Source organism: Chelonia mydas, chromosome 28 (genome assembly GCF_015237465.2).
Source record: "Chelonia mydas isolate rCheMyd1 chromosome 28, rCheMyd1.pri.v2, whole genome shotgun sequence".
NCBI lineage: Eukaryota > Metazoa > Chordata > Testudines > Cheloniidae > Chelonia > Chelonia mydas.
The window spans coordinates 5,923,199-5,935,798 of record NC_051268.2 but is presented as its reverse complement, the minus strand read 5'-3'; the positions used below and the strand labels follow the sequence as shown (position 1 = coordinate 5,935,798).

The 12,600-nt window shown below is 48.0% G+C and overlaps 3 protein-coding genes and 1 pseudogene across 6 annotated transcripts in view; 2 read left to right on the top strand and 2 right to left on the bottom strand.

Annotated features, from left to right (window-relative positions):
- LOC102945014 (zinc finger protein 883-like) overlaps positions 1–12,600 on the bottom strand; it is a 705,100-nt gene that overhangs the window by 371,012 nt on the left and 321,488 nt on the right. The window lies entirely within an intron of this gene.
- Positions 1–12,600, top strand: part of LOC102934537 — a 1,094,240-nt pseudogene that overhangs the window by 851,650 nt on the left and 229,990 nt on the right.
- The window catches only part of LOC102933291 (zinc finger protein OZF), a 1,218,290-nt gene that overhangs the window by 1,129,709 nt on the left and 75,981 nt on the right, over positions 1–12,600 (bottom strand). The gene's annotated exons all lie outside the window — the stretch shown is intronic.
- LOC114018488 overlaps positions 1–12,600 on the top strand; it is a 213,020-nt gene that overhangs the window by 199,208 nt on the left and 1,212 nt on the right. Inside the window, exons 7-9 of one of the 2 annotated variants that reach the window (XM_043537472.1) lie at positions 1,898–1,986; positions 4,240–4,366; positions 11,210–11,557. In XM_043537472.1, the coding sequence (XP_043393407.1) occupies positions 1,898–1,986; positions 4,240–4,366; positions 11,210–11,557 (564 nt within the window). Of the gene's footprint in view, positions 1–1,897; positions 1,987–4,239; positions 4,367–5,030; positions 5,419–11,209; positions 11,558–12,600 lie in introns of those variants that run through there. The other variant, XM_043537473.1, reaches the window with a different exon arrangement.

Genomic DNA, 12,600 nt, shown 5'->3' with positions numbered 1-12,600 from the left:
TGGAACGATATCATTAGCCCCCTTTTGTTTGGACTAATTTAATTTTCTGCAGTTGGTCTTCTTGCACCTGTGCATCACATTCATGGCTGAAAATAATTTAACGTAATTTTCATCAACTTGTTGCTATTGTAAGATCTTCTGAACTTTCATATTCTTTTCACAGTGAAGTAAGGAAGAGAGTTCAAAACGTGGGTGTTATTGGAATTAACAGTTCCCAGGGTCGGTCCATATATGCCATAGCACTTGGCTCATTCATGCTTTGTCTGGGTACAATGTAGCCCTCTCTCTCCAGTCGTAGTCAATGACGATACAAAATAAAGGTCTAGGCTTGTGTTTCTCGGCTGGTGGTTTGTGACCCCCGGGGGCTCAGGAAAGGCAGGCAGGAGGCTGTGAGATGTTGAGCGTTTCATTATGATCCAAAGCAAAGAAAATCTCACTCCCCCACTCCTGCACTCCCTTGTTCATTATGGTCAAGTATTCTCTGTCAGCCTCTTGAAATATACACGTTATACAGAGACTCGGCATGGATGCATGTTTTAGTCTTACTTTTTTAGTAAATGTTCAGGGGTCAGAAAAAAATTCTTCATAGAATATCAGGGTTTGAAGGGACCTCAGGAGGTCATCTAGTCCAGTCCCCTGCTCAAAGCAGGACCAATCCCCAATTTTTGCCCCGGATCCCAAATGGCCCTCTCAAGGATTGAACTCACAACCCTGGGTTTAGCAGGCCAGTGCTCAAACCACTGAGCTATCCCTCCCCTCCAACTTGCAATAAGTGGTACTCGCTTACTTATTTCAGCTGGGAAATTAGGCAGTTTTTGCAGCTGTGCACAGTAACCCTTTCATTGCCTGTATCACACCCAGTGAGACTGAACCCCTTGGGTGGTTAGTAGAGACGGGGAGGAGGCAGGAAGTTTGGATCCAAACTGGCATGCAGTGCTATCCGCAATTGCAGGAGATCGTTGGTCACTAAGTCTCCCGGGCAGAGGGAGGGGACGGGGGAAAGACAAGAGGGAAAATGAAGGAGAAATAAGTGGGGGGTGGGAAGGTCACAAGCTCCCAAACCTGCCCACATCCAGTCAAAGTCTAAGACCAGAAGGGACCATTGGATCATCCGGTCTGACCTCCTGTCTAGCACTGGCCGCCAACACCACCCAGCCCCCCCCCACTAAACACAACAGCTGGACTGAGACCAAAGTCTTGTAGCCCACGGGAGACTAGACTGTTATATGCCCCAGGCAGAGAACAGGAGGGACTGAGATGCACCAGTGCCCCAGACCCCTGCAGTGGCAGGGAAATGGTTAAGTGAGATGGTTCCCGGTAATCCTAGTGAGTGACCCACACCCCACGCTGCAGAGGAAGCTGAAACCCCCCCAGGGCACTGAGAACCTGTCTTGTCTTCTTCTCTGGCTGTTCCTGAATCTTCAGAGGAAGGAGATTTAAAAAAAACCCTCTCAAAATACATTGCGGGGGGAAAGTGCCTTCCAGACCCCTGGCAGTGGTGGCTGAAACCCTGAAGCGTGAGCGTGAGGAATGTCATGCATAAAATAGAAGTGAGCCCCACTTACTGGTCCACTCTTTGTGTCTATTGACAATGCCTTCCAGCTGAATATCCCCAGCAACATTCCTTTCATTTCCTGCACCAGCACTGGGCAGACTTTGTCCTGTCCCTGCCTGGTCCCCACCACTGGGGGAGTTGCTCTCAGGGTTTTAAAACTAGGGCAGTGGATTTAGTGCTGGTGGGAGGGGTTGGGTCTGGGCTGTGATAAAGTGATGGAATGTTTTCCCAGCATGCAAGTCAGAAACATCTTGTGCAGGGAAAGGGCCGGGGCAAATCACGATGTGACAGGAACTAGAGGCCCTTCTGAAATCTTCCCTGTCCCCCTTCTCACCCTGACAGGTGGCAGAGTAATACGCACCTTTGGCTCCAGATTGTCCCAGCCTCTCACGGGACGGGGAAGGGGACTGGCTGTCGTGGAGCCAGTCCAGGTAGGGATTATTACGGGGTTGCTAGTGGGTTCCTGCTGGAGGGAGGGGGCAGGAAATACTGAGGGCCTGGGATCTTTGGAGGAGTTTAGTCTGGAGGTGGGATGGGGGCAGGAAATACCCAGGGTGGAGAAAGGGAGGGGGACAAGGCATGTGACAAACTTGCTGAAAATTGTTGAACCCACGTCCTGGATTCTGGGAACAGATGTAGGGGTTTGGGGGAGGAAATTACCCTATTTGTAGAATGGGGTTGGTGGGGGAACACTGGACAGTGCTGGGAAAATGGATCATATTCCCAGTGGAAGAACATAAACCTAACCGCCAGAGGCTGCTATGAGATATGAAGCCGGGGGGGAGGGAGGGGGAAGGGTTACTCACCAGTGGGGTGTAGAGTAGATAAACCCCCACTTCCTTTCAGCTGCTGGCAATGGGAAGCGTGTTGGGATTCCTATTGCGGAGCCAACCCTGGAGCCTACTGGGGGCCCCATCCCATGTATCAGCCTCTGGCTTGTAGGTGTGTGATGAATGAGAATCATAGAATCATAGAATATCAAGGTTGGAAGGGACCCCAGAAGGTCATCTAGTCCAACCCCCTGCTCGAAGCAGGACCAATTCCCAGTTAAATCATCCCAGCCAGGGCTTTGTCAAGCCTGACCTTAAAAACCTCTAAGGAAGGAGATTCTACCACCTCCCTAGGTAACGCATTCCAGTGTTTCACCACCCTCTTAGTGAAAAAGTTTTTCCTAATATCCAATCTAAACCTCCCCCATTGCAACTTGAGACCATTACTCCTCGTTCTGTCATCTGCTACCATTGAGAACAGTCTAGAGCCATCCTCTTTGGAACCCCCTTTCAGGTAGTTGAAAGCAGCTATCAAATCCCCCCTCATTCTTCTCTTCTGCAGACTAAACAATCCCAGCTCCCTCAGCCTCTCCTCATAAGTCATGTGCTCTAGACCCCTAATCATTTTTGTTGCCCTTCGCTGGACTCTCTCCAATTTATCCACATCCTTCTTGTAGTGTGGGGCCCAAAACTGGACACAGTACTCCAGATGAGGCCTCACCAGTGTCGAATAGAGGGAACGATCACGTCCCTCGATCTGCTCGCTATGCCCCTACTTATACATCCCAAAATGCCATTGGCCTTCTTGGCAACAAGGGCACACTGCTGACTCATATCCAGCTTCTAGTCCACTGTCACCCCTAGGTCCTTTTCCGCAGAACTGCTGCCTAGCCATTCGGTCCCTAGTCTGTAGCTGTGCATTGGGTTCTTCCGTCCTAAGTGCAGGACCCTGCACTTATCCTTATTGAACCTCATCAGATTTCTTTTGGCCCAATCCTCCAATTTGTCTAGGTCCTTCTGTATCCTATCCCTACCCTCCAGCGTATCTACCACTCCTCCCAGTTTAGTATCATCCGCAAATTTGCTGAGAGTGCAATCCACACCATCCTCCAGATCATTTATGAAGATATTGAACAAAACTGGCCCCAGGACCGACCCCTGGGGCACTCCACTTGATACCGGCTGCCAACTAGACATGGAGCCATTGATCACTACCCGTTGAGCCCGACAATCTAGCCAGCTTTCTACCCACCTTATAGTGCATTCATCCAGCCCATACTTCCTTAACTTGCTGACAAGAATACTGTGGGAGACCGTGTCAAAAGCTTTGCTAAAGTCAAGAAACAATACATCCACTGCTTTCCCTTCATCCACAGAACCAGTAATCTCATCATAAAAGGCGATTAGATTAGTCAGGCATGACCTTCCCTTGGTGAATCCATGCTGACTGTTCCTGATCACTTTCCTCTCATGTAAGTGCTTCAGGATTGATTCTTTGAGGACCTGCTCCATGATTTTTCCAGGGACTGAGGTGAGGCTGACTGGCCTGTAATTCCCAGGATCCTCCTTCTTCCCTTTTTTAAAGATGGGCACTACATTAGCCTTTTTCCAGTCATCCGGGACTTCCCCCGTTCGCCACGAGTTTTCAAAGATAATGGCCAAGGGCTCTGCAATCACAGCCGCCAATTCCTTCAGCACTCTCAGATGCTTCCCCCTCTGTCTGCTGCGGGGGGACTAGGGAATCTCTATCTCCCCTCCTGTTTTGCCTTCTGGCTGCTCTGAGCAGGGTGGGGGTGGGACTCTGTTGACTGTGAGCCTCCCAGAGTTTCCATTTGATTGGCTCCTCTCCCTCCATGAATAGTGGGGTTGTGTCTGGGGCAGCAGGCACTGAGGGTTGGACTCTTCCTCTTTCAGGGGCCGGTGACCTTCGAGGAGGTGGCTGTGTATTTCACCAGGGAAGAGTGGGCTCTGCTGGACCCCCGTCAAAGAGCCCTCTGCAGAGACGTCATGCAGGAGAACTACGAGAATGTGACCTCGCTGGGTAAGGATTCCTGTCCCCGTGGTTACTAGAAGGGGAAATGCAGAGTTAAGGTTCACACCACCCCCACAATGCCACCTCTACTCTGCCCTATCTCAGCAACAGCCCATTAAGTACATTGAAATGGGGCAGACTAGGTCCCTCAGGGTTCACATGTGCCTCCCTTCATATCATGGTCACAGCTCTGCCAAGCTACTCAAACTACTCCCTCCACCATCCAGTTACGACTACAGCTGACCCAGTGCACACAGCTGGGGGGCATGCGGATAATTACTGGGATTCCCTCCTGTGAACACAACACAAACAAGGGCATGTTCTTAGTCCTTCATATCTATTGTAGAATCATAGATTTGATGGTCAGAAAGGGCTATTAGGACATCTAGTCTGACCGCCTATATAACACAGGTCATAAAATTTCATCGAGTTACTGCTGTACTGAACTGAATATGCTGTGTTGGACTAAATCCTCCCCCAGAAAGCCATCCACTCTGACTTGAAGACTTCAAGAAATGGAGAAGCCTCCACTTCCTTTGTTAGTTTGTTAACCTTTGCACCAGCCATACTGAGCCACTCCCAGTGGCTAGTGCCAGCTGCAGGGCTAGGGGCAGAGTTAAGGTTACATTTTAGGGTTGGTGTGTATATTAACTCTTCCTTTTCTGGTTTCCAGAGGTTTAAGTTTAACCACCAGACACCTAATGGAAAGGCATGCAGCAGAACTGGGCAACCTGTACTCCATATTTATATAGTTTGGGGGCTTTTGATTTCCTCATTTTTTTTAATAGACTTTTTCGGCACTCTGTTTCTGCATGAGAGATTTTGCCGGCATAATTCTATCAATTAAGGATGTGTTTTTTTGCATCCCTAACAAACAGAGCTATGCTGACAAAACTTTGCAGCTCAGAAGAGGCCAGAGTCTGCAAGTGGATTTTAAAACACTTTAAAATATTGCTCTCAGCCCTGAAATTTTGGAATCTGGAGGGAAACGTCGAAGAGGAACTCCTGCAGAATGCAAGCAAAATGCACAATACACATAGTCTGAGAATTAACAGTGGTACGGCTCTGACTCAGATGAATTGGTGTAGCTCAGAGGCAGTGGCCACAGCATGTCCTCTTCACCCCACCAACCAATGACTGAGAGCAGTGTGAGGTTACTATTCAGGAGTTCTTGTGGAGGAGGGGAGAGGAGAGCAGGGAGCAGTGGGAAGGCAGAAGATGATGGGGGAACTAGTGCTTGTTTGGTGCCACAAGCTAGGGAAGGCTGAGTGTAGTGGGAGGAAGGGGATAGGTATGTGGAAGATTAGACTAGAGGGAATCAGGGAGGGATGGGTACCATGGAAGGAAGAGGAGGTGAGGAATCAGAGGCAGAATCTCCTGGGAACAGGTAGTGTGGTGGGTCGGGGGAGTGGGAGACTGGGAATGGAGAAAAGGGGGTGGAGGTCCCAGCAGTCATGCTGTTAGAGGGGGAGGATTGGGTAGGAGATCTGGGATACTTGGAAGTGGAGAAGACTGAGGATAGTGGGAAGGGTATGGGGAGTGGTTGCTCCAAGGAGCAGGAAGGGTCTGGTGGCAGTGGGAAGGGAAGGTTTCAGGGAGGCAGATATTTGGGGCCCTCTGCTGAGAATGCTTTTGCCAAAGTCTCTAATGCCCTCTCCCTAAGCAAAGCTCAGAAGCAGCACTCCATCCTTATTCTTCTTGACCTGTCAGCCGCCTTTAATACCACTGACCATGGTCGTCTTCTTGACATCTTGTCTTTTTCCTGCTCTTCTCCTACCTCTGTAATCACTCTTCAGCGTGTATTTAAGAAGATTGTCCTCACCCCCCCACACACACTCTGGTTTTCTGTGGGGGTTCTACAGGGCTCAGTCCTTGGTCACTTCCTCTTCCTCTGCACTTTATCTCTGGGAAATCTCACCCACAAACACAAATTCAGCTCCTGTCCCTATTCTGATCAATCACAGATCTACCGCTCTACTCCAGACCTGTCTCCTTCTGTCCAAACTGAAATCTCAGCCTCCCTCTGATGGCTCCTTGTGGATAGCTAGCCATCAACTCAAGCTCAACATCTCAAATGTCTAGAACAGAGCTCTTAATCCCCCAAGCTAGCTCTCCCACCATCTCCTTTCTTGCTGTTCACTCCAGAATTAGCTGATGAAATCTCAGAGAGTCTGGCAAAATTTGCAAACTCAGATGACAAGACAGGTTCCAGAAGATTGGAGAAGGGTTAACATAGTGCCCATCTTTACAAAGGGGGAAAAGGCGAAGCTGGGGAACTGTAGACTACTCAGCCTGACCTCAAGACCAGGGAAGCTACTAGAGCAATGAATAAAATATTCGGTTTGTGAATACCTGGAGGACGAAGGGCAATCGAGAGCAGCCAGCATGGATTTACTAAGAACATAGCGTGACAAACCAGCTTAATCATCTTCTTTGATAGGGTAACTGGTTTGGTGGCTAAAGTAGACCTGGACTTCAAAAAGGCTTTGACACAATCCCATGAGTAAGCTGGAGAAATGCGGGTTCAACGGAACTACCATTAAGTGACTGTATAATTGGTTACACAACCGCAAACAGAGAGTAACTATGAATGGAATGATGTCAGATTGGAGGGATATCTCAAGTGGGGTGTCACAGGGATCTCTTTTGGGTCCACTGTTATTTAACATCTTCATTAATGACCTGGATGTAGGAGTAGAGAGGATACTGATCAAATTTGCAGATGACACAAAGCTAGGGGGGTTATCAACACTTTGGAGGATAGAGCATCTTGATAAATTTGCAAACTGGGCTATAGACCACAAAATGAAATTCAACAAAGACAAGGGCAAGGTGCTACTCTTAGGGAAGTAAAACCCAATGCACAAATACAGGTTGGGGGATAACTGGCATGGCAGCAGCACTGCTGAGAAGGATCTGAGAGTTGTGGTGGATCACAACCTCAACACGAAGTCAACAGTGTGATGATAATGCAAAAAAAAAAAAAAAACCAAAAAAAAACCAAAAAAAAGCAAATGCATTAACAGAAGCATAGCATGCAAATCACACATGGTGACGGTAATGCTCTACTCAGCACTGATTTGGCCTCAGGGGGACTCCTGTGTCCAGTTTTGGTCACGAGTGACTAGCTAGGATGTAGAGAGACTGGAAACAATCCAGAGGCAAGTGACAAAGATGATCAAAGGGATGGAACACAAGCCAGTGAGCAAAGGCTGATGTAACTGGGTGTGTTTAGTTTGGAAAAAAAGAGTTGAAGGGGGTGGGGGGGTGATAGTCATTTTCAAATACTCAAAAGGCTCTGTAAGCTTGCGTGGCCATCCTTCCCGGTCTATCCCTGAGGGAGGCCATGCCACCTCATGGTCATGCTCTTAGCACTGCAATCAATTAAGGGGGGATTATCAGTCTTCAAAGCTCAGGCCACTTGATCCAGGTTGAGCAATAGTGAGTCTGTGGTGCCCGGCCCTCAGGCAGGACTGGGGACCAACAGTCCATGCTCTGGCCTGCAATCAGGGCAAAGCTGCAAAGTCTCCAAGCCCAGGCCCTCAGTCAGTTTGGGACAGCAAACAATTAGGGCTTTGCCCAAGGCGAGCATCAAACAGGCTAGGGCTCAGGCAGGGGCAAGCACCAAACAGCCTGGCATCCTAGCTCGGTGGATGGTAGACCAACACAGGCCTCCTGGCTGAAGATGGGGAGGCTATCACCCAACTGGCTGGGTGGCAGGAGGCAGGGAGACCCTGGCCCACCTGACTCCACTGGGTCCTAGCCCAGGGACCTAACAGTGGCAGTGTAGTCTGCCTCTGGATCAGCGGGGATCCACCCGCAACACACTGACTTAGTGTGAGGCCAACACTCAATCAGACGATGGTCTCGTTTCCCTGGGCTACTTCCTACAATCCCCAGGGTTTTGGTACCTCTAGCCTGCATTTCCCTGGGATCAGTGGTCTGTGGCAGCCCCATCAGCTTGTTGGCACCTCAACTGGCCGGTGACCCTGGTTGGTCTGGCCATTCCTCTGGCGGCAGTCCAAATAGCTCCTCGGTGTCCCACTCTGGCAGTGGGTGATAAGCATCTGTCTTATTCAGGAGCTCCAGCCCAACTGAGCTACAAGTCCCCCCTTTTGTAGTTCCACTTCCTGTCCCGCCCCTCAGCTTCCGGAGGGGTGGACGTGGCTTTCCTGGCTCTGTAGCCCAAGGGGCAGGTTTGTGGTCCCTGCTGGTCTTCCTTGCTATGGACTGCCATACAAAGAATGGAGAACAGTTCATCTCTCTTGCCATGGAGGGCAGGACAAGAGGCAGTGGGTTCAAACTACAGGACAGCAGATTTAGATTAGATCTCAGGAAAAACTTCCTAACTGGAAGAACAGTAGGAACAGACGCCTAGGGAGGTGGTGGAAGGTTATTCACTGGAGGTTTTCAAAAGGAGACTGGAGCCATCTGGTGGTTTAGACTCAGCAAATCCTGCACCTTGGCAGGGGTTAGACTAGATGACCTTTGTGGTTCCTTTAAACTCTGTAGTTCGAAGGGGAACAGGGGTTAGCCCTTTGAAAAAGCTAAAACTAGCATGTCGCCCATTAAGGGTACATCTGCACTGCATCTGGAGGTTGCCTCCCAGCCAGAGTCCATGCTGACTCCCTACAAATAACGGTGGAGGCCCTAACATCAAAGCAATGTCTCCACAGCCATTTTTAATGCACTAGTGTGAGACCCAGCCTGGAAGGTGGCTGACTTCCTCATGCACGGTAGACATACCCCTAAAGAGGGTGGTCCCAAGGGAGACTGTATGAAGGTTGGGTCATCTAACTTCTTGTAAATCCATGACGCAGCCCCCTCCCTTGGCACACTGTCACCGTGCGTTAGTGGGTCAGAACTGAGGATGCCAAATTCAGGACAAACTGCTGAGAAATAGGGCAAACACAAAACAAAACTGGTGGTTATTCTTTTATAAAATAGACCAAACCAGCCACAAAAGTAAACTCCTGTTTCACCACACTGGCTAACAAGAAAACATAAAGGCAGTTTTCGCAGGCATTCCAGTTCTTATAACACCACCAAAAACACTGGATTCAGATATGAGTATTTAATACAACCAGTGTCATTAAATAATAGGTTCTTCTGATCCCAAAGGGCTAGCCACTCCCAGGTCAATATACAACTTAGATCTTACCCAAAACTCACGCTGGTGCCATTCCTTTAGTATCTAAAATCTAAAGGTTTATTCATAAAAGAAAGAAAGGTGAGAGTTAAAGTTGGCTAAGGGAATCAATTACATACTGTAATGGCAAAGTTCTTGGTTCAGGCTTATCGCAGTGATGGAATAAACTGCTGGCTTAAGTCAAGTCTCTGGAACACATCCACAGCTTGGATGGGTCATTCAGTCCTTTGTTCAGAGCTTCAGTCTGTAGCAAAGTTCCTCCAGAGGTAAGAAGCAGGGTTGAAGACAAAATGGAGGTGTTTCCAGGGCCTTTTATAGCTTTTGCCATGTGGAGGACATCCCATTGTTCTTACTGTGGAAAATTAGAACAACAAGATGGAGTTTGGGGTCACATGGGCAAGTCACCTGTTCATGCCCAATTTCCCCCAGTCATTGCAGGAAGCCATTACCTAGATTCCAGACATCACATTTACATGACAGTCCACTCAGTGTAGATGGGCTTCTCCCACGGTCCATTGTCAACCCAGTGTTTCTTGATGAACCACTTAATTTGAACAGCCCCTACAAGATGTGCTAGCTAGCTACCTTGTAGGCGTTACCCTGTTATGCTTATAAGAAGCGCACAGGATCATTTTCAGGGGAAAAGGCAATACGCCGCGTTTATTGAAGATACTACATTTAGCATACTCATTCAATCACACACCGCACACGCACATATTGTCCCCCCAGTCGATGTTATAGTTACCAGTCCAGAGTCCGGATCAACCTACTGGCCACTTAGGTTGATCATGGGTAGGAGAAGCTGGGTTACGTCGGTCGTCACACGGTGCTCTGGGGAAGTCTTGGCCGGGTGAAGCCAAGTTTCATGGCAAGGCCCCCTGTTTATATAGTGATTTTCCTTCATTAGGACCAATGAGTTTTGCACCGTCATGCTGTAATCAATTCTTGTTTGACGAGTGCTTGTTTTCTTAAATTGTCCTTCTCATCCTTTATCTTGTTCTTTCATTAAGTCCCTCAGGGAGCTACCCCATGTTCATGTTGTTCACAGCTGTCTTGTCCTCATTGTTACGTGCCTGTCTCATCTTTTGAGTCATCAATCTGCCCTCCTTTGACATTTCAATAGGGGCGTGTTGCAGCCTCCCTGCGCCCTTGCGTCTGTCTCTCATTCCTCTCTCATACATCTGGTTCAGCGATGGCCTTCACACTTATCTCTTAACACACACATTTCTCTTTCACACACAAAACAGAATTAATTTACATACAACATTTTGAACAGGAACATCAAATTCCAATGCAAAAGAAAACAATCATGGCATTCGTTTACTTATTTTAAAATGCTAAATCTACAACAAATTGGTGACCCGCAAAGGTCCGTTACTGTCTTGAAATCAGTCCAGACACAGATTCTGCCTGATGGATCTCTACCCGTTGGCCCATTAGGCCATCCCTTTCTGTTATTCAAAAAGGGTGGCTGGCAGGATGTGATCAAATCATACACCAATGCATTTAATACATGCTACATTATTATTCTTTATCCTTCATTCTAACTTATATAAAATACAAACATAAAATCCTACTACTACGTTTGGGGGAAGAGTTTGGGGGAGTTCAGTTTCTGATTTTTATTTGACCTCTCTCAAGCACTTGTTTTGGTTTGGCCTTCCCCTTTCCATCCCTGTTTGAGGTTTCTGTCTCTATCACAGCTGGTGATGCAATGGTGTGTGAGAAAGAAGAGCAGAATTTTCAGCAGGAAGATGCTGAGCAAGTGGATAAACACAGAGCATTATTGCAAAGATCGGAAAGGAATGAGTCCAGGAGTCGTGAGCAGGGAAAATCCTGTGAGAATCAGCACAGACCAGAAAAAGAGCAGGGAAACCAACCAGGAGAGAAAGTGGATAAATGTATTTCCTGTCAGGGAACTCAGAAGGACCTGAAGGAAACCACAACACAGGAGGAAATCCTCAGGAGAAAGAGAAAAAATACATGCACTGAGTGCGGGGACAACTTATGTGACTATTCAGCCCATATAAAACATCAGAGAATCCACACAGGTGAGAAACCCTGTGAATGCAGTGAGTGTGGGAATATCTTCAATTGCAGCTCAAACCTTATTACCCATAAGAGAATCCACACAGGGGAGAGGCCCTGTGAATGCCGTGAGTGTGGGAAATGCTTCACTAAGAGCTCAGCCCTTTCTGAACATCAGAGAATCCACACAGGGGACAGGCCCTATGAATGCAGTGAGTGCGGGAAAACCTTCAATCGCACCTCAAATCTTATTACCCATCAGAGAATCCACACAGGAGAGAGGCCCTATGAATGCAGTGAGTGTGGGAAATGCTTCACTCATGCCTCAGCCCTTTCTAAACATCAGAGAATCCACACTGGGGAGAGGCCCCATGAATGCCATGAGTGTGGGAAATGCTTCACTAACACCTCAGCCCTTTCTAAACATCAGAGAATCCACACCAGGGAGAGGCCCTATGAATGCCGTGAGTGTGGGAATACCTTCTCTTGGCACTCAGCCCATGTTAGCCATCAGAGAATCTGCAAGGGGGATCAACACCATAAAAACCTCTAGGGCTATCCCTACTTCCTTTTCTTGAATATTTTTCCTGATTCCCAAATAGTAATTTTTAAGCTCTTTTTACTGTTTGCAGCACCATTATCCCTCAGCTTGTCCAGAGGAGTGGTCCATTTTTGCCTTTTGCAGTTCGCCCTGTTTTGAGGTTGACACATTGGTTCTTTCTATCGACTCAGTTGTTCCATGAGTAATTCAAGTGGGCCCTTCCTACCAGGGAACCAGGAAGCATCACATTTATACCATTCCTCCTGTTGCAGTTATTGTTAGAGTCAACAATGATACAAATTGTATCATTGCCAGTTGTTCTCACATTGCTCTGGGTTGTGCTGAAGAACAGTTATATTGGGAACTTTTCAGATTATATTTACATGAAGAGGAGCAGGAGCAGGGGGGAAAGTGTCATTTCAGCCTCTGTGACACTGCAAGGAGATGGAGTGACTCAGAGATTCCCTCCTTCCCCATCACTGCAGAATTGTTACCTTTTGTCTGAGCCATGCAGAGTGTATCTTC